Raw genomic sequence first — 21747 nt, forward strand, 5'->3', positions numbered from 1 at the left:
TGGAACTATGTCTCAGCTTAGCTGCATCCAGCTTAAGCAAGCTTAGATGGAGAGATTTAAATCACTACCGCAATTTGAGTAGTTACAGCAGTTTAACCCAGTTTGTTAAAATACCTTTAAAATTTTGTTAGATCAGTGTAAATTTCAGTTCAAATAATAGCACTAAGCCTTACTTTCAGAACAGCTTCTAAATTTTTTTCCTTTCCTGTATACCTTTTTCTTCCATAATCAGCCCAAAAACTATATACATCATAGGTATCACCAATATATTTTAAAACCTACAGATAAAAGACGAGAACACTGAACAGCAGCAAGTTTACCACACACATCAAAGGAAAAGACAGCTGTGCTTAATCTCTTTTAAGCTTAGCTGGTTGTGGCAAAAACATCAAGTGTGCATTTGGCAGTTAGATGCTACAGCCGTAAGAATTATAAATATAGATTTTGGGGGAGAGGGAGTAACTCTACTGCCAAAATGAGTACAAAAGATAAACATTAAGTCTAACCAACTGAACAACTCTATTCAGACTGTGAATGAAGAGCTCTCTTAGGTGAGCAGTTGGGCAACTTGCACATCTTCAGAGGCTTCTTGCCACATGTTTTGCTGTACTAACTTAGTTGTGATATTTAATCCCCTAGTGCTGCAGTAAAGCAATTTTGTGAGCTAGACTATGCATGGTTATACTGTCAATTTGACTGAGAAAGTGTTTACCAAAGCTGAATTAATTCACTTTACTTATACCACGTCTGTTAGTACAATGTTCAGACGGCTGTTAGAATATATAACATCAGTTTGATATTTGCTGTTACTGTCAGATAGGATTAGAAATCTACAGCACAATTTGCAGGGATTATGAGTCATTTAGATAGCATATTACTATCTAAAGTGTGAATTCTGCAGGTCAAAAAAAAAGACTGATCAGTGGTGTTTACAGGGAATAGGTGTACTTTTAACTCCTATTGCATAGCACAGCTATACATGTGGCCTCTAAAGGGTTATCTAGTTTTCTTACACAATTATCCATGTGATCCTCCCACACTACTTCATCATTATTTTTCTAAAGGAGGTCACAAAATAAAGAAATAATTACACCATACAACCATTACGAGCTAACGCCACACCTACTCTCCAATAATAAAAATAATTTCTAAAATCATGCAAAAGGTTTTTTTGAGTACTTCCAAGTAGCATGTTACAATAATAACAATTCCCAGGATGACAGTCAGTTATGAGCAACTGGGTAACTATCTCACACTTATCGTAGGCCTATAGGAAAAATATTTAAGGAAAACTACCACATTTTTCATTACAAGAAAACTCCACCTTTCAAAACTTAATAGATGGGTTTTTTTGATAAATAGTTTTGGAGTTTTTTGAGAGCAAGGAGCTTGTGGGTGGAAGGCAGGGAAGGATTACCTTTATAAGTAGTATGAATTGTGACGTGCTACATTAATAAATACATCCTATTAAATTAAGTGACATGAATAAATGCAAGAGTAAGCACAATAGGTTTTTAACCCTATTATTCAGCACTGCAAACTAGTTAATGACAACACTACAGACGAATCCCACAGAAGCATGAAAACAATGACATGCAGGCAATTGTGAAAGAGCTGGCAATTCTGTATTGTAAGTCTGAACTACATTTTTTCCTCTCTCTACCTCTTACCTGGTTTTTGTCTCATCTATTCAAATGCAAACTCTTCCAAAGGAGAAAATAACCTGTTCCAGGGCTCAAAATGTGTTTGGTCATGTGTACACCTGTATGAACAGTAGCAACCTGTTGCAAGACGTGTGAAGCAACAGTCCTGCGCGTTGTTTCTTTAAGCAGCTCTTTAGTAGCAGCAAGCAGCAGACTCGAAATTGTGCCACGGACACAGCTACTGATATCCAGCTCATCAGCTGAATTAAAAGCCAATTAGTAGTCTTCCCAAAGCGTAAACACGTTTAGAGCTGTGGTGGGAAATAAAGTCGAAAGTTTTAGTTCCACCCTCGAATGAAGGCTGGCAGACCACCCACAGAGCAAAAGTGCACACAGGGAATCTGACACGGGCCAATAAGTCGTTTTCTACACCTATCATCTGGCTCAAGAAATACAAAGGCTCTCTGCAACAATGCCATGTAACTTGCACAAACAATTATCAGACCTGATTTTGAGAACAGGAAGATCTGCATCTCCATTTTCATGAGACCGATGCTATTGGATTTTCACCATTTCCATTCAGACCTCCTGCTTATAATATCTTGCTAAACCAAGATGGTCTTTCCTTTAGAATAGGCAACAAGTGTCTGATCTAGTTAGTTAGCAAGTTGTATAGTTGCCTCTCCTTAACAAAACGTAGTGTAAATATTTAAAAAATAATAAATCTATCATGTAGAGAACTAACAACACCAAAAAGAGTCCACATTCAAGATCCACACTGACATTTTCTTTCTCTGTGTGACAATGACAACCACAGAACTTCAGAGATCTAAACTGCTTTTCTAACATACAATTCACATCCTCAATAGCTTTTCAAAATTTATTGGCAGAGACAAAAAGGCACAGATTGTACAAACACTTTCCTACCCCTACTCAGAATGGCATATGATTCTGCTTATAAAACACAAGTTATTTATCTTCTACAGTATATCCTTCCAGAAAGGCTGAGTTTTGTCTGATTTTTAACAGGAAAGAAAGAAGAAGCAGGAAAAAAAAAAATACAAAACAGTATTTGTATATCCTGTTCTTGAGTAAACTTAACCAAGACAGATTAAAGTTCTGTGTGTAGGATTTGAAAATGAGAAGAATATTATCCAACATAATGTCTGCTCAATGCCAGTCAGCACGGTGAGAAAGTTCTTCTGTTTATAGACCTGACAAGACAAGCAGGAAGAGTTCATTCCCTCTGTTGGCCTGTGTAAGACTTAAAAGATCATTTTTTTCCGTCTTCAGCTATACTAGAGATTTATCTTCTAGGGTATATTATTTCCTTGATGCATGCACAGAGATCTAAAGATTCTAATTAATGGGAACTATACATATAAACTGAGAAAAGTATAAAGAGAGATGAATATATGTATTACTTTAAATTATTAAAACCTTTTAATTTATTAATTCTGATGCCAGTGGGAAAAACAAACAAAATAGCCTAAGAATAAACATCATATTGTATTAACTAGTTAAATCTTTAATACGTATGTCATTCTCATGGGTTTTTTTAAATAAATGGAAATAAAGGTCAAGTAAACCAATCAAGTTTTTCTTCTACTCTCAGTATTTTGTTTTGTAGACAACACATTCAAATACCCTGTTTGTTACAGTATCAACTAAAACATCAAAAATCATCATTTATTCACTTCATACATGTTGAATGTGCAGTATTATAAACTTGGCTTTTTTCCTCTTATTAAGGAAAAAATTAAAAACAGGGGAAAAAAGGGAAGATCATTGCTAAAGTATACGAAGCCAGTCACCCTTTAAAGACAAATATAAATACAAAAGCTGTCCATACATCTAAGCCTTTTTTTTTTTGTATGACACTTGGCAACTGAGTCCTTGGCCCCTTGAGGCCCTACTGAGAATAACGGCATCAGGATTTCATTCCTGACAGCACCATCAGTCAAAGGATCCAGCCTAAAGGAACAGTCACACGGTAAAGGGCCACAGTACCCTGTAGGACCAGGTTACAGGTCACTGACCCTGCCAACACCAACAAATTCTGCACTGGTTTAAGCCAAAACAAAGCTGTGCTTTTAATACAGGAAGCTGAAACACAAGTCTCTTCAGCGTTGCATATCACTGTCACAGTCCTTCACAGAAACAAGGACAAATGAAAATTTAAGTCTATCACTCAGCCTATCAAAAATGGGAAGACTTCTTACGTAGTTGTGCTTGTCTCTGATGGATGCTTAACCAGCTGGACAAGCAGCAAACGCACACGTACTTCAACAACCTCTGGATGTACGCACACATCGTGCTCTGCGCACAGCCCAGCAACTACGCAACCTGCACAGAGAAGACATCCTAAGCACTGTGACGAATTTGCAAACAAGTTTTGGATTCAAACAGTGGGTGACAGTCAAAATGAACTACTTAGTTCCCCACAGGCTTTTAGGAATTTGATAGCGTAGAACAGGCTTTTACTGAAAAAAATTGCACTTTTTACCCCTCAGGCTTGTTTTGCTCGTAAGAGTGATGTATTCTACGTTAGTACAAAACATTTCTCTGCAAGGATCCTTGCAGAAGCATTTATGTAGCATATTAAAGTCAGAATCAAAGCAGGTTCACACCACAAATCTTCCCTTGCTCAGATAGGGTTACAAACAGTAGCTGAGGTGAAAAACAAAGTACAGATCAAACAGACAGATCACCTTGCCAAATAGCACAGCCATTCCAGCCACCTACTCTGATACTCCACGTGGTTCAGGGCATGTCAAACTCAATATACACAGTAACTTGGAGCCCGTACCCTGTTATTTGTGTAGGCCACATTCAACAGAAAGAGAGTTTACAGACAAACCACAGCAGTACTTTATAGATAAGATTAATCTGCTACTTCTACCTTTTCCATAACACCTCACACCATATACATACTCAGCACTGCACGAACCAGCTTGGGGAGGAAGCACCACATTCATTCTCACACAGCACTTTGCCAAGCTAATAAGCTCCGTCTCTATCATCATGTGTGAAGTTACAGGCATGCATGAGTATTACCGAGGACAACTACTGCAGGCTTCATTCCACTGCACGATACAGACATTCAGGAATTACTGCTGCTAAGCCTTTAAACCATCAGGTCTGATCCCCAATTCATACATTTAACTGCCACTGTATGATGGGAAAAAAGTCTTTCTATATTAATAATGAGTTTACATCATTCAGATTTGCAAATGATATAAACTACTGATTCAATTAGACTGTTAGAGAACTCTCTAAAGATGCAAAATGCATCTCTAATTGGAGCTTTACAAACAGATATAACCTAGCAATGTTTTTGTAGACTAAAGTTCATGCCTCGGGTGCATCGGTACAGTGTGGGTGCACTGGGGAGAAAGTGAGGAGAGTCAATTAAAATTACGAGCCAAGATAAAAAAAAAACAAACAATCATCTGAGATTATGGAAATCTAGGTGGTGTGAAACATCCTACCTATCTTCATGAGACAAAAAATTATTATCAATAACAGCAATTTAAATGTTACTAGTATCTTGGAAGTCGTCAAGAAAACAGTGTAGGATCATTGGTGTGCGTAATTAACAAACATTAAGGAGGTAAGAAAAAATTAGTAGCTCAGAGATGATAGTTACGTGTTTTCCACAAATCAAAAGAAACTTGGAACAGGAAGTACAGTAATAATGATGCACATATTGAAACATGATCATGGGGAAATGGATCCTAAGGAACACAGGAAAAAGCAGAATGCCTTGGCAGTTTTCTGTGAATGCTGTCTCCTTCCAACAACTCAAATGTGAAGAATTTATTTTGTGAGTAGAGCTCAAAAAAACGCTATCTTCTTTTGTACCCCACTGAGTCCCTTCCTACTGAGGAAACAATTACCGAAATTATTTATTTGGTATAACCAATAAAAACAAAAGCTGAATTTCAGATATGTATTACACAGTTTTAAGCATAAATATGAACCAGTATTTTGCAGCTTTCCACTCTCCACAGCAAACTCACAAAGTTAATCCAGATTTTGGTTTTAGTTTGTTTTTACATTCACACAGATTGGCAGCAATGTGTTAAAACCTTTGAAATTATGTGTTCAGAAAATAAGATCTCTGAATGAAAAAAAAAAATCTAGATACGGCTGCCCAACATTATAAATCTATATTTAAGAGGTCAAAAGATGAAGCTAGCAGCTACTACCTAGTTTGCTAGTTCATGTAAAAATTCAGATGCAGTTATACAAGGTAATTGCATAGAGTGGACGATATTTTTACATGTGCAAAATACTACATACCCAAACACAGATCATATCTATTCAGGTGAAAAAAAAAAGTATTTATGCAAGTTTTCCATTAGAGCTAAGAACTCCTAAAACTACAAACTTAGCTGGAAATCCATTCACTCCATTAAGAGATCATTAACATTCAGAATCTAACAAGACATTCTGCACCAAGGAAGAGTCTGAACAGTGAAGGCAGTTAATAATCCCACAAGATACTTAGAGCTGACAGTAAACTTGTTAATGAGACAATATACACTACAGTTAACTACTAATTCTAAAATGTTATTCACAAAAAGAAGACTCAGATATTGTCAGAAGCAAAAAGCTCCTCATTACTGCTTCTTTATTGCTTTTACTATTGAGGGGAAAAAAAAAAAAATCACAAATATGCAGTTCTTGCACAAAAATCAAATAAACAAAACGTAGTTTATGAGACTACCCAAAGTGCCCTTGTAAAGGATAATTGGGAGCCTTGAGACAAGTTTCTTCTTGGCGACAAGGACGTAATTTTGGACAAGGCTTGCTCTATATCAGCAAGATTTGAATTTTCTCCCCCCTCTTCAAATAAATTACAACTGAAGGCATTCTCTTGGGTAAATGAAGGATAACTTCATGTTCCCTTGTCTCAGGAGATCAAAAAGGTCCTATCTCCCTCACAAAAAAACCCACCTATTCCTTAAGTTCATTTTCAGTGAAAGTGATAGTTACAGTAATATAAAATACCTCAGCATAAAAGCTACCCTGCTACTGATTAAAGAATCTGTTATCTGTATCATCCTTAAATGGTCCTCCTAGGGTGTGTCTCACCCACATCACAGACTTCAGGATACCCAGAAGCAACAGAACATACTTGATATTAGTAGTGCTTGGTTTACATGTCTCTATTAGTCAAATGTAAATAAACATAACATGCAAAATTCCCGTCTCGAGCAAAAGAGTCACTGGAATTCATTCTCCTAAACTTCCTCAGCTTACTATATTTGTTTTTGTCTCTGTTCATCACACCACCTTCAAAGTAAACCCAAGAATCTTCTGATGCCTTGCTCATGGCGTTCTGAAAGACTTGTCTTTTCTTCAGAGAAAAGAGGGTAGATATGTGAGGTCAAAAGTCATTTTGTCCTTATTCTTCAGTACTCACGGTGGAACAGACGGACAGACATACACATCACAAAGCTGAAAACAAACACTAGTTGATATTTACAGAAGCCTTGAGATGAAGAAGGTAGTATTTCACTAAACCAGCTACGCAAGTCTGCTCACTCGCTCCTCAGGCATATCTAGAAGTCAAGCTGCCTTCTTCCTTATGAATGCTCCAAGAAACTCGCCTATCTTTGATTCCCAACTCTGCCTTTCCACTCCTTAGTTCCTTTCCCTCCTATCTAATACCCAGAAAAAAAGTATTCTTCATCACAAGGTAATATCAACAGATCTGTTTTCTTAACAGCAAGCAAGAAAGAGGAGTTCACACTTAGTGCAATTAAGACACAAACCATAAACTAACACAAAAACTTCCAAAATCCACTGAAGAGCCACTTACTACTGTAAGAGAGACAAATCAATGGAACTCAAGCTCTAAAGATTTCTCTTTTTTTTTTTCACTCATGTGACCATAAATAAGGCCCCAAAGGTTTTGTTTCTGTTTTATTTGTAACAATACAATGATCTTTTGATTCAAAGGACCACCCACTAAAAAGGCAGCTCTCTAAACTTCAATTCCCTTGAAAGAGTCACAAAGAAGCCTCTCTGCTTCTGAGCATCCTTTCCTCTAGGATAGATGCCAATCTCTACTAGCACTAGCAGTAAGGTGAATAAACTGTTAATTCATCCCCTTGAAGTTGTATGTAAGATACAACAATATAACACAACAATTCACCATGTTGAAAAAAAAAAAAAAACAACAAAAAAGCATGAATTATTTCAACATTTAGAATTATGAAGGTGGAGAAAATTAATCATATGCAAGGGAAGAATTAACATTTGCGCCTCTCATTAATTTGACCAAAGGTGCTTCTAACTAAACATATGCTGTGGAGACAACAGGTATTCAAAGGAACTAACGGGACCAAAAAAAACTCAATTTAAGGTTTCAAATAAAATCTTCAGTCAAAAGATAGTTTTATGTGAAGACATTATATGATTTGAATTAAGCAACAGGAGAAGCCTCTCATCTTCAAGTGATTTATCAGAAAAGGAATTGTGATTAAAGAAATAGTATATCCTTTCTGAGCAACAGCTTTTTAGTTTGATGCACAAGAACTACTATGATGAAAAAGAACCACAAAAAAACCACAAGTTTTGGTTGTTTTATGATCTGATTGGACAAAAATAACCCAATAATACTAGATTACAAATGTTTTGAAATAGTTACTGAGTCAAATATGTGACTAAGAGAAGAGAACACTGACCACCACAATGTGTTTTAGGCATTTTACTCTGGAGTTCTTTACTGAAACCTCAGAGTCTCCACACACATGCAATTTTTTTCTTAAAAACTGAGTATATGAATTGCCCTATTCCTGTTTTAGTTCTATGTATCCTTCAGAAAAATACTGAAAATTGAAACTTTTAAAGTTATATTTTTTGACTGTTGAAGAGGGCAGAAAAAATTCTCATGTACTTTTCCTGGAATTGAGTATTAAGAATACTAATGCAACAGCAACCATGTACTAAAAAACCTGACAACATAGGAAAGGAATTCACATTTCAGTTTTGTGTATCTTTGGGAATATTAATGAATAATCTGCATTACTATTAAATACATTAAACAATCCTTCTCAAGCTCATGTTCTTGCCATCTTCTATGCTACCTGCTAGTCTGCTACTCTACTGAAAGAAAATGCTTTCCAAAAACCAGATGGAATATTAACAGCTTCATTCTCTTGGATGCATCTGGAGCCTTTGGCAATTATTATGATGCTAACGTAGATTGACAATATGCAAAGTAATCGGTTGTTCTTTTTTCCACAAATACAAAGCATCTTCACATAAAAGTAAGAGAGCTAAACAGCAGGAAAACTGCTGAGTTACCATCCAACCATTTCCAGGACTGTTGGAACATTCTTAATATTAATATACAAAATAAACTTAGTTTTTATTGGTAAGGCACTTTGACATCTTTTAACGGGAGCTACAAAAATTTATTGGTATGTTAAATATTTTTCACCAACCTTAATAAGAGCTCCTAGTAAGAGCATTACTTTACAGATAAAGACACGAAGTACAAAGAAAATACTTGATTTGTTTCTGATTACAATACATCAGTGTCATACCAAGGTCAGAACTCAGCACAGAATCCAACCGTTCAACAGGAATCACCAGATCCCTAGTAGGACTCTTCCTTTGCTTCTAGAAATCTATCGTGTACAAAAATTTTGCAGCAAAACCACCATTTTGCAAAGTAATGCAACATGAAACATGGCCACTCAAGAGACAGAGGTTAAGAAAAGTCCTAAAAAAAGTGCAACTGTGAGCAGTAAAACCAGTAAGTGATCTATCTCTACAAAGAGCAATTGAGACTGAAAAAAAGATTTGGACTGCAGCGTCTGTAATCTAGAAAAATCTCAGGTCCACCTTTGATCTCTCAGTCACTGAAAACAACATGCCTCAGATATTTTTTTAATTGAATCCTGTCTCATTCACAAGAGCATCAGTTTTGTTTACGAGAAAAAATACACAGCGCGTGGGCTTTATCGTAGGCCCAGAAAAGTTCTTGGCATTTAGTCAGGAGCTCAGTACACCTAAGTCAAAGCAAGCTCTCTTAACAAATCAGAAGACAAAGGTCTCTGACAATGGGAACTTTTTTTTTTTAATATCCTCCCCAGGTGGTTGACTAGGCAAAAGCTGTTTGAGGAATTGCAGTAAGAGAAGGACTTCAGACACAGTATTACATGACAGCACATTACCAGATAAAGAATTCAAAACGTAAAGAACTGTAAAAAAATGGCATGATGCACTCAGGCCACCCTACTCAGCTTCGAGAAAGTAACAGTTCATAAATCTATCACAAAAGAAGGAAATACAGAAGTTGAGTCCTTCACTGTAACCCAAAACCAGTGTTGGTACAGAGCTAGTATAATCATCTAAATTTTACAGGTCCAGCTACAGTTAGCAATTTCTCTTTCAATCACAAGATGTGTTTAGAAAACATCTCTATGCCACCCCTTTACGTTTGCTTCACCCATTTTAACAAGCAGTGTGGTTTTGTCCCATCTCTCCCAATTTCATGTACTTCAGTCATCGGTTACATAGCTCTTGCACTGCCTGTTGTCATCTATGCATCTCTTTTCCTTCTTTTCCCATAAAGCAAGACTTACTTGAAGAAAAAAACGACCCCCTTGCAATGACCTTATGGTAATGGCTACAATCTAAGAGTTGGTGGGTGTTACACTCCAACAGAACACCCCTACTCAGTTTAGGAGGCTGCACAGGATCAAGCAGCTGATCTTGGCTAGTATCTTGTTTTGGCTTTCAAGTTGGCCTTATCATGCACTGTTTTATAGTAACAGAAATCCAAGGGGGTAAAAAAGCAGTGTCTTCGAGGGCCCATAAAACATTCAAAATCCCTGGATTTTAGTGGCTACAGTCAGCTAACAGAACTATTCCCAGATCAAGATTGACACCATATATGATGCTGGTAGACAAATTCAAATGCTTGTTAATTAACTTCCACCACAAACACCAGAGAAAAAAATGGAAGAAATGAAATTTCCTCAGATTAGAGTCAGATGCTTTGAAATCAAGGAAACTCCTCTGTACCTGGGTATATTAGAACGGCCTAAGGAAAACTCTTTTTTTTTCCCCCTATTTCTTTTTATATCCTTAAACTTTTTTGAAGATATCTTTAAAAATAAAAAAACCACACAAAAAAAGTATTCAAAAAACAGTATATTGACTCCTTACCCGTGACAATGCCACAGATTTACTTCATTCTATTTTCCAAAATGTTCTTTAAAATTGTTTTGAAACTTTTTCAAGTGATTGAAAATTTGTTCTTAAAGTTCCAAAATATTTTCTTAGAAAGCTACTTTCTTCTCTTATTAAATGAGACCATACCTACATCACAAAACCTTCAGAAATTGAAGTGTCACCCAAAAAAAAACAACTCCCACCTGCCAGAACCTTCAAAAGTGCATTAGTCAGAAGTTTTCTCTATCAGAAGGAAAAAGATGTATTTGCTAGCAATATAAAATGTCATTAGAAAAGATAAAGCAGATTTTATACTTAAAATTGACTTCTCTAGACATGTACACTGGAGTAACCAGTGAATGAACTAGAGTTTCCATTCTGTAAGAAACTCGTTATATTTTAGCATTTATTTTCTAAAAAAAAAACAGGTAGAAGTGTTGAAATATCAACACATTTATATATATAAAACATTCCCAAAACATTCAATTCATAAAAACACAAATATTTTGTTTACATACATCATATTTTTAAACACTCTGCTATTCCAGAACCAAAACATTTAAATTGATTTGACATTTAACTACATCTGCTGTATGAGCTGTACGAAGATCCAGGCGAGCAATCCTTCACTATGTGCTGGCCCCTGTAACTGTAATATATATCTCGTAAGATAAATTAGCTGTACAGATTCGACATTTGGGTGGATGATCTACTTGAGGATATGGTTTAATGGGGATTAGGGATGGTTGGACTCGATGATCTATAAGGTCTTTTCCAACCTAGAAATCTATGAATCTATGAATCTATGACAGATTGGTCAGAAAGAAAACATTACCTACAGAGAAAACATCCACAGAGAACCCTAAACTGTAAGAACGCTGGGTTAGAAGACTTATAACCTGTGAGACACAGGCATTCTAAAGATGCTTGGTTGAATCACCTACAAATTACATTTCTATTTTCTCTCTAGAAAACAGCAGGACAACCTCAATAGAGAATACATGATGGAAGATTACGTGGTACTTCTACTGACAACAACAAACCCCTAGTAGGCTATAGGGGAAGAGCGACGGACTGTCAACAAGTCCTCTATATCAATGTGCTGACAAAATGGCAACCTAAAACTCACAAAGGGAATAGAAAAATGTTATTCACTTTTCCAGATCGCATGACGCCCACAGAACTAAACACGCCCTTTTCTAAAAATTAAGCCAACGAAAAAAAAAATCTATAATATTCATTTAAAAATCAAATTAAAAAAAAATGCATTTCCAGTTAAATTGTTATCCTCTTCATCCTTCCCTGTCCCCTCTGTTAGAAAAGAAAAACAAAAAAAATGTGCTGGAAAGCTTAGTGAAGCTCACTAGAAGTTCTATGTTTCTATACATTTCATATGGAAGAACTCAAGACTATAACTATTGTAGGGGCAGACTATGACAAAAAAGGTCACCAATAATTACAAAGTGTACCCAACTATATTAGAAAAACATTTAAATAGATCATTCCCTTAGAACATAAGATGTATCTTCTTTCTTTCTTCCTTCTTTAAAAACCTAGCTAGTACTTCACACTATGTACTCAAATCACCTCCACTTCTCCAGGACCAATGAAAGAATAAAACAAAAGCCAAAAGCTGGCTGTTTCTCTTCACTAAGGGTACTTGTATGAGTAAAATTATCAGAATTTAACAATAAACAATTGTTTAATTGTTTTTAAGCACTCAATTACTCCATCATACATCTGCACACAAAATATGGCATTAGTTAACGTCTTGAAAGAGATTCATCCCGATAAATTAGAAAACAGAGATTTATAATCCCTACATCATTTATTCACATATTAATTTTGAATACTCAAGTATCACTTATAATTAAAACGTTATTTAACAGTATATGGCAAGAAATTTACTAGATATTGACATTTTCAACTCTTCCGTTATTTACAAACATGAGTGCAATATTTTGCAAATAACAATTTTCTCAAACACCTCAGTTTCTTAGGTTCTCTTTTTCTCTTCAGAATTCTTTTTTTAATAATGAAGTTATGGAAAAACATCATAAATACCAAAAATAAACACCAAAATAGTAGGTCCCCAAAAAAATTCATGATGAAAATGGGACTTTTTCCCATTACTACTTCGCTTTTCTGAAAAAAATGAGATGATGCTCACTACTATTTTACTGATTACTATCTACATTTAGCATAAATGCGCACAACAGCTATTTTACAATCTCCAGTGATTTTCAGCCTCCAATGATACATTTCATCCTTTTCAGTACGCAATACGCGTACCGAATAGTCAAATCAATAAAAAAAGACAAAAAAAAATAGTCAAATCAAATCCTCAAGAACGCTCTTAAACTTAAATCGACTTACACCTAAGATTTACTTTTGACATAAAAAAAGAAATACAGCTGTATCTTCCAGCTGAAAAAATACATTTTTTTTTTTTTTTCAAACGGAGATTTTAATACAGCTTAATTTAAGTCCCAGAAGCAACTAGTAGGAGCAAGGCTAGCATCAGATAATGATAAGCATCTAACTGGATATTAATTAATGCCTAATATAAATATACATTCCACATGCCAAAGAAATGCAGTTTTAAGTAGGTGCAGATACTGAACAGGCTGTGATAGAAAGAAAAAACGCCCTACACAATCTACTTACTAGCATGTTTATCTGCAAGCATTATAAGGCTGTTGGAAATATCTCTTCGCCTGTAAAAACACACCACTTTTGCTTCCACGTTTCCATTGGCAGTCTACAAAAGAAAGAAATCAAGTCAGAATGTATCCTTCCTCAGCTGAGTAATATAAATTAAATGCCCTCTGCTTGCAATTTTCCCTCATATTAGTAGTTCTCACATGATCGGTCAGGCTGAAATCAACAGAATTACTCAAATTACTGAAAATTTCCTGACATAGGCCAACATCAATTTCAGATCAGATGACAGTATTGATTATAATTATTTAGTCCTAAGAATTTATATATTATTCAGCTGTTTAGAGATGTAATACAATATTATGTTAGCATAAGAATCCTTAAGAAACATTACAAGCTTTTGAACATTTCTTTGCAAACCAGCTTTAAACAGAAATGTATGTTTCAAAGTACTCTGGCATTTTTTTCAGAATTATATTTAATATAATACGGTTTATTCGAAAATTTACTGCAGCTTGTAAAAGAGCTATTTAGTTCACAGTTGTTTTCATGACTCATTCCAGGGATCATGCTCTTTAGCCTGAGAATCTACTAATATTTGAAGAACTGAACCTTCTTTCTTGTTATGAAAAGCATAAAATTAGTTCATTACCTTGAGTTACTTATTTAAAACTCACAATGTGGCAGTGAAAAGTATCATATCTTAATTAAGTTTCTTACCAAAAAAAGAAAGCATCTTATCTCCAATAAAATGACAACCAAAGCATTTCATTATATATTTGCATAACATCTCCATGTTTGCTCAATGCCTTTTAATACATGAAAGCACATAACTCACAATTAAGACATCTGGACTATATCCTCGAAACTCTCTTTAAAAAAAAAAATTAAAAAAAAAAATCAATACATGACTCTGCTCTACCACTCACAAGCAAGATTAAATTACAGCAATTCCGTTTAAAGATAATAAACATTACACTCAGAACATGATTGGAATCTCTTCAATTACTGTAAATAAAAAATACTCTTCTCTAATAAAAGTCCAAAATTATTTGCCCTGCACAAGCTCAGTGGATGTTGTGCTGGACAGCACTAACAGGTAATGTGGCTGGATGTCTGCTAGTACAGACTCCATGTCTGGAGTAGTATGTTCCATTACTAGGAAGAAAACAGTTTGCAGGTCACCAATTTTTTAATTTACTTTCTAACCACAGAGAAAAAAATAATCGTTTTTATTATTCACATCACAATAGGCACTTGATCATTAACTTTTGACATAATGTATCTGTAAGTTTTAATACTAATAGAATAGCAAAAATGCGCCACGCTAAAAAAAAAAAATACAACAAACAAATCCCACACTATTCTCAGTAGTACAAGAAAAATAATCATGCTTTCCCCAAAACAACACTCTGAAAAGCTTCTATCCTTTATAAAAATACACTCAGGATAAAGACAGAGAATGCAGTCTCTATTTCTGTTTAAAAGCCTATCCTTCATTCACAACTGCCAATAAGCAGCGCAGTAAACAGCCATGGAAGCCACATATTCTGTTATTTGATCACTGAAACGTCTCACTGATATCTGCTAGGTCTTTATACATACATCCCAAAGTAGACACATTACATGATCGCTATCATTCCAGATGGATTCACACTGTCATCACCATACAGAGAATTAAATTCATTCATTTCCTCAAGCATTCCTATAGGATTGGCTTGGAAATTTTTACAACAGTGCACTCCTGTTCACCAGGAATGATAACACGGTAGAACTACAGGATATCCCATGGCAAGATTTCGGTAACCGAAACATATACAAAACACATAGCAAATCTCAAGTAAAAAAAAAAAAAACAACAAACAAAACAACAACAACCAAAAAAACCCACACCACACAACAGAAAATTCTACCACATTAGAAATCTTATGGGATGGAAATTATTCTCAGTTTTTGAAAAGCACATTGACTGTTGTCAAAGGGTAAGCAATAATCTTAGATACTTGTGTACCTTGTTAAGTTCTTCAATTCTCCTAATAAGATACGGATTGCTGGAAGAATTTTCAAAATAAACATAATCTGCAACAAAAAAAAAAAAGGAAAAATATTGAAACACTAAAAAATAATGTTTAAAAGCATACTATTATTAATGCAAAAATTTTCTTCTAAACCTAAAACCTGTTAAAAAGCTGAGATTCCTCAGCAATGTTAAGGCAGTGAAGTATTTCTACACTGCAATTTAACATAATTTGTTCCTAAATTCTGGTTATAACTGCTCTACGCGTGCTTTAATGATCATGCCGAAATAAAGCGAAATCTCTTGTGTTGGAGCTTACATTGTAATTCAGTAATCCACACACTTCATAAACTTTGCTTGATACAAAAGCAGCAGTTTCTCACAATCGATTAGGGAAGATTTAAGAACCAAGCGCTTTAGTGAGCTTCTATATTATGGAGACAAATATTCCTGCAGAAAATGTTACCTCACACTTACTATCGGGTGCTGCAGTAGTATACTTGTCCAAATGAGTCATGTACATTTTACGATACTTGCTTTTGTTGTTATCTCTGTTCATGCAAACTATATTAAGCAGCAACAGTCATGAGGTTAGGAAGGTTCTTCCAGGCTAAAATCTCTTATAGCATCATTAATATAAAAGTATTTTCATAGAGTATATGGAAGCTTACTCATATCCTGAAAGCTGCTCCCATGTAACATACAAAGAATTGACATGCAGCACACTTCCTTCAGTATTTTCAAAACTTGTTTTCGTCAGATGAAAAAGTACCTGTCAAACGCTAACCAGACTTCACATTTGATATTTGACGTCTGCACCATGCAAATTTTATTTTTGAAAAACGGGTGGGGGAAACCATAACGATGTACAAAACTCTTCTGCAATGCTGTGACACTACATTACAGTGAAACAGAGCCTCAGGTAGCTCATTTAGCTCGAAAGAAAGAATGTGATCTCTGGATATTGTCCACAATTACTTACTAAGATTACAACAAAAAAAAAAAAAAAAAGAGAGAGAATTGATGACCTAAGAAGCAAACTCTACCCAGATTTCAACAGCGCTGCTCAGAGAAGGATTACTTTCATGAGTAAAGGCTGATGAGATTACAATCTAAATGCCCTAATGAAGGAGTATGCAGATGGCCGATTTGTGGATCTATCAGCATATCCCAAAACAGAAGCAGAAAGAGATTCAAATTAACTGCTCTCACTCCTCATTTCCTTTCATCTTCCCTCTCACCTCAGGCTGCTGAGGAGAGAGCAGGAGGAAAACCAGCCGGCTTTGAGCACCGAGTACTTAGCCCTTAACGTGAGCGGTACACCTGCGCCACAGCCGCGTTCCCTCTGTCAGGGAGCGCAGCGGAAAGTTACCGGAGTCTGTTTCGACAGGCGGGACTCCGGTGGGAAGAGCAACGCTCGCTCTGTTTTTTACCGCCGAAGTGACCCCCTTGTGCCAAGCGGTCGCGGATCAGCGCGCTCCTCCGGGGTCACGTCGGTAAGCGGGAAAGCCGACAGAAGTCCTCCGGTTACACAGCCGGATTTATTTTTTATCCCCGGCAGACGAAGGCAGGCGCGGAGAAACTCCGCCGCTACGGGGAGGGAGCGCGGACAGGGGGGCGGCGCGGAGGGAAGCGCTACCGGGCGCCCCTCGGGCTGCCCACGCCGCGCCGCCCGGGCCCGCCAGGCCGCAGCGGCGGCTGCAGCGCGCCGCGACAGGCGCCCGGGCCGGGGGCGCACGGCCCCGCTAGGCCGCCCCTCGCTCGCCGCGCAGGCGGGCCGGCCTGCTGCGCCGGCGGGGCTGGGGGCCGCCGGGTGGCTGCCTCGCCGGGGAAGGGAGGCGAAGCGCGAAGGGAGGCCGTGCCCGGCCCGCACCGTGGCGAGGGGGCAGGAAACCGGCGGCGCCGCTCCCCCCTTCGCCGCGGAGGGCGGCGCTGCCCTTCTCCTCCTCGGCGGTGGGGGCCGGCCTCCCACCCGGCGCACAGGGCTGGCGGGGGAGGAACCTGCGTCTTTCCCCTCCGCCCCGCGGAGGGCCCGGCGGCCCCTTTGCGGGGGCCGGTTGCCGCCTCCCGCCGCCCGCCCGGGCCTGCCCGCTCTGCTCGGGGCCATGGCGCTGGCCGCGGCGGGCGAAGGGGGCCGGTGCGCCCCTTTTTACCCGAGAGCGGTGCCCGCAGCCCCTAGCGCGGCGCGCACAGCCCGCGGCTCGGCTGGGTCCCCTCCGGCCGGGCCCGGTCTCCGTCGCCGGGCTCAGAGCCCCCCCGGCGCCGGGCGGGCGCTGCTCCGTCCCCACATACCTCCCACTCGGTACATGTTGGCCGCCATGTCTGCGTTCTGCGCCCTCCTCCTCCTCCCTCTGCCGGGCCGGGCTGGGCAAGGAGGGAGCGGCTCCCGCGGCCCCCCCGCCCCGCGCTCGCCCCCACCCTGCGCCACCCCTCCCCGCCCGGGCACAGGACACAGCGCCGCGCCTCACGGGGCCGCCGCCGCCTCGGCCGTTTCCGGAGCCTCCCGGATGGGAAAGGGTTAAACAACCGCCCCCACCGCTTCCCTCCCTCCCCCGTGCGCACCGGCCCCGGGGCGGGTCGGAGGCAGGGGCCCCGCGCCGCGGGGCGGCGGCCCGGCCGCAGGTGGGGCGGCCCGGGCGGGGGCTGAGGCGGGGGAGCTGCGGGTCCGCGGCTCCCCCGGGCCGGCTCCCCGCGCCCGCAGGGCGAGGTGCCTTACCTCGGAGCAGGGGCTGCCCGCCGTGCCCCAGAGCACGCCACGTTTCGCGGGCTCCCGCCGCTTTGTCCCAAAACTCGGGAGCCCCGCGCTGCCTGGAAGAAACGAGTGAGTCTTTCTTCCATCTCTTCTCCGGCCCCTTCTGGGTTTTTTTTGGTGGTTGCCTCATCCCCCGGCGCCGCTTCGTCCCCTGCAGCCGAGGGATCTCTTCCCCTCCCCCCGTAGGAAACTCCTAGTAATAACCTAGAGAAAGTTTCTCGCAGCACCTGTTGGTGATCGGTTTGGCGGCTCCTTTGTTCGCCTTCGGAGCAGGAGACAGCCGAGGAGAAGCGGGCGGCATCGGCGGCACCGGCCCGCCTCCGGCGGCGGGGGCACGCCGGGCACGGGGGCTCTCCGAGCTGGCCGCCTTTTGGAGAAGCCGGCTTGCTCGCAACAGGCGGCAGAAAGTACCTCCGAGGGAATAAAGATAAATCTAGCAGCAAGTCTCGGAGTCAGGAAGCGTCGAAGGAGATGCTCACAAATCATCTGATGAGAGGGACGCTTCAAAAACATCAATATTGCTGTAACGCGAAGCCATTTCCCCGTGTTTATACAAAAGTTCACACCATCACAAACAATCCATACGCTTTACAAACAAATCGATCCTGCTGTGCAATGCTTCCTTGGGAGACAAATGCTTTTTATCACTATCTTGCAAGGAAAGTGATGATTTATTATTTGTTTCGTGTTCTAGGTTTTTGTGCATGAAGCTTGAGCATTACCAGGCTAACATTTCACTTCATCCTGAGCTGCAGGGAAACATGATGATTAGGAGGAGGATGAGCTTCCCTGGTGTCTCAAATGATCATTTGCTCTCTTCCCTTTCCCCCTTTAAGCAAACCTGAAGCTATTAGGTTAAGATTTCTTTTACTTTTAGGGCACTTTTAATTTCCTGAGTGACTACTTTGTGTCAAACGGGCAACTGAGTGCCAAATCCCTGAAATACGTGAAGTAGGCATACGATACTCAACAATGATTTATTCGTCTTTAATAAACAGCAACACATTCATGGATTGAAAGGAAAAATCAGAAATCTTCCTCTATTTTGTCTCCCAACAAGACTATCTGTGGGAGCTGAAAAGAAAGCCTGTGGAAACTCCTTGGGAAGTAGCAGCTCCAGCCAGCTCGTTATTTCTAGAAACACGTTATTTCTAGTAATGCTACCTTAAGAAAGACCTAGATACAAATAGTTACAAGTTAAATGGGTGATATTTTTACTCTTGTGGCTCGCTGCTTGGTAAATGAAATAGGTCAAACTTTCAAGGCAAGAGAACAGTTAATTCAAATAGTTGGCTTGTCGAAGTCATTATCAATTAAACAAAATGCCTCCGAGGTCTTTTCCTCAGCTTAAGTCCGCACTGCGACATTAGAGGAATTTCCCACGCTTTGAAGCTTACAATGTACCCTCATCCAGCAAGGCGTGGATTTCGAGAGAAACAGACTCTCACTTCCATCATCTGAAGGCATGGCCTATGGAAAACGCAGGAAGCTCCTGAAGATACAGAATTCACTTCTCAAAAACTTGAGAGCAGCCCAGCGAAGCCTATGGTCCCAGCCTGCCCTTTCAGGTTGAGAGCCTGAAAATAGTAGGGAAAACCCCCTTTATTTACAGTCGCCTGACTAAGGCATGCATCACAGACCAGATAAATAATGAATGATGTTTATATACCTTAGTACTGAATCACTGGGCCTTATTATTCACACTAACAACAGTTCGTACAGCCACAGACAGCACAACCTGGTACTGTATGGTGTCGTGCTGCTGTATTTGCATAGTTTAAAGTCGCTGCTGCAAGCTGAGGGAGGTAGTGGGCACAGCTGGCTGCGGCTGGGTACTGAGTTGCAGGACTGGCAGTACGTTTTACTTTGGTGTAAGGTATACAAAAGGCTGGATACAGTTTATTTTGTGTGCTATCTCAGTGCACGGAATGGGAAAAATTAAAGTTATGTAAACATCTTTGTTTTTCTAGATTAAATATAATGGAAAACTCTTGTTTCTACCACAACATTGTTGAGAAAAAAAAAAAATCAGATAAGAGCTTTGTCTTAACCTGGTAAATGAACTCTATTCAGCTACAGACTGAGATTATTTGTGTTGTTCGAAAGATACCACATTTCTGGGCAACTTAAATTAAAGTTGCAAAATAGGTTATTCCTGTTAGAGACACAGATTGTCTGGGAACTTCATTTCACATCTTTTTTTTGTTGTGCCATCCTGAGCAGCCTATCATTCCTCCTCATATTCCTCAAAAAAATAGCCAAGAAAAGAGCAGAGTATAAAGGCTCATTTTAAAACATAGACCAGTTCCCTGGACCAGGCTTGCCAGCTGCCCCCAGGGTGAGCTAGGTCAGCAGTACTGAAGGAGACAGGGACGAGGTGCCGAGAGCAGGGCTGCCTGAGGATCTTTCGTGGTACTACCAATACAGTGTCTATTGACTTGTCCAGGCTGCATCTTCTTTATTGGCTTTTTCACTTTAGCATCATCTGATGCATCTAAATCATATCTATTAAATACCCATTAAGCTGACTGGAGCTATAAAATTTTCTTACTGTATTTTAAAAAACACAGTAATGAAATACATTTTTTTCTTTAGGGATAATACAAAAAGTTGTTTCACTTTTTTCTTCAGAGGCAATTTAAGGCTTTTCTCATGTGTAGAATTGGTTGAACAAAGGTAATGGAAATCTGCTATCAGCAAATTTTATTCCTGAATTTTAATTTTTAATTCCCTATAGCTTTTTAGGACCAAAAGTTGTGTTCAGCCAGTGGCAGAACTCTGGCTGTTTACATTAGTTCAGAGGTTTTGAGACAAATCCTCAAGGATTCTTGCATCAGACACAAAAACTCCTCACCACTGATGCTCTTTTCCCACTATCGCAGAGCCAAGATGAAAGTTTCAAAAAGCTATGACAACCTTATCACCCCAGAAAGTGGCAGAATAAGGGAACTTCCCTTGCAGCTGTCGTGCAATGTCCTGTTTTGTGTCCAGAAAACTTAATTTCAGATGTTCCAGCCCAGCATCTTCTTTAGATAATAAAAGCCTGAATCTAAGAAAAAAAAAAATCAACCATCAGAACCCCACAAATTTGCTCACAAAAGACACCAGTACTGAAGACTAAATTCCTTGCTTAAGGATTAAACTGACAGTTCAGAGTTCTACAGTAAAATATATTGATAGAGGTGTGTATAAGAATGGAATACTTTGGGATCTTGCAGGCAGAAACATCTAATTGAAATCTACAAAAGCATTGGAGAAGAGAGTTGCTTGAACCTTAATAAAAGGTGCTCAGCTCCTTGTAGAGCTTTCATAGAGCCTCACCTTCATGCTGATGCAACAGAAAGGAAAAGGCATTTCGATTTTCCCGTCCTTGGGCCACACTTACGGGACCTGCCTAACTCAAAGTGGCTGAGCCTAGAGTTTCTTTTTGGCATGGGTAATCTGGAAGCACAGGAAACATTCAGCAGTTCAAGTTT

At 39.4% G+C, this 21747-nt stretch overlaps 1 protein-coding gene across 1 annotated transcript in view; it reads right to left on the reverse strand.

The window, feature by feature from the left end:
- MTA3 (metastasis associated 1 family member 3) overlaps positions 1-17839 on the reverse strand; it is a 143031-nt gene extending 125192 nt beyond the window's left edge. Inside the window, exons 1-3 of the mRNA XM_086628920.1 lie at positions 17812-17839; positions 15514-15581; positions 13509-13602 (exon numbers count right to left, since the gene is read on the reverse strand). Of these exons, the coding sequence (XP_086485046.1) occupies positions 13509-13602; positions 15514-15581; positions 17812-17839 (190 nt within the window). The remainder of the gene's footprint in view (positions 1-13508; positions 13603-15513; positions 15582-17811) is intronic.
- Between the last annotated feature and the right edge of the window lie 3908 nt (positions 17840-21747).

The sequence above is a fragment of the Tauraco erythrolophus genome, chromosome 2, assembly GCF_009769465.1.
Source record: "Tauraco erythrolophus isolate bTauEry1 chromosome 2, bTauEry1.pri, whole genome shotgun sequence".
Classification (NCBI taxonomy): domain Eukaryota; kingdom Metazoa; phylum Chordata; class Aves; order Musophagiformes; family Musophagidae; genus Tauraco; species Tauraco erythrolophus.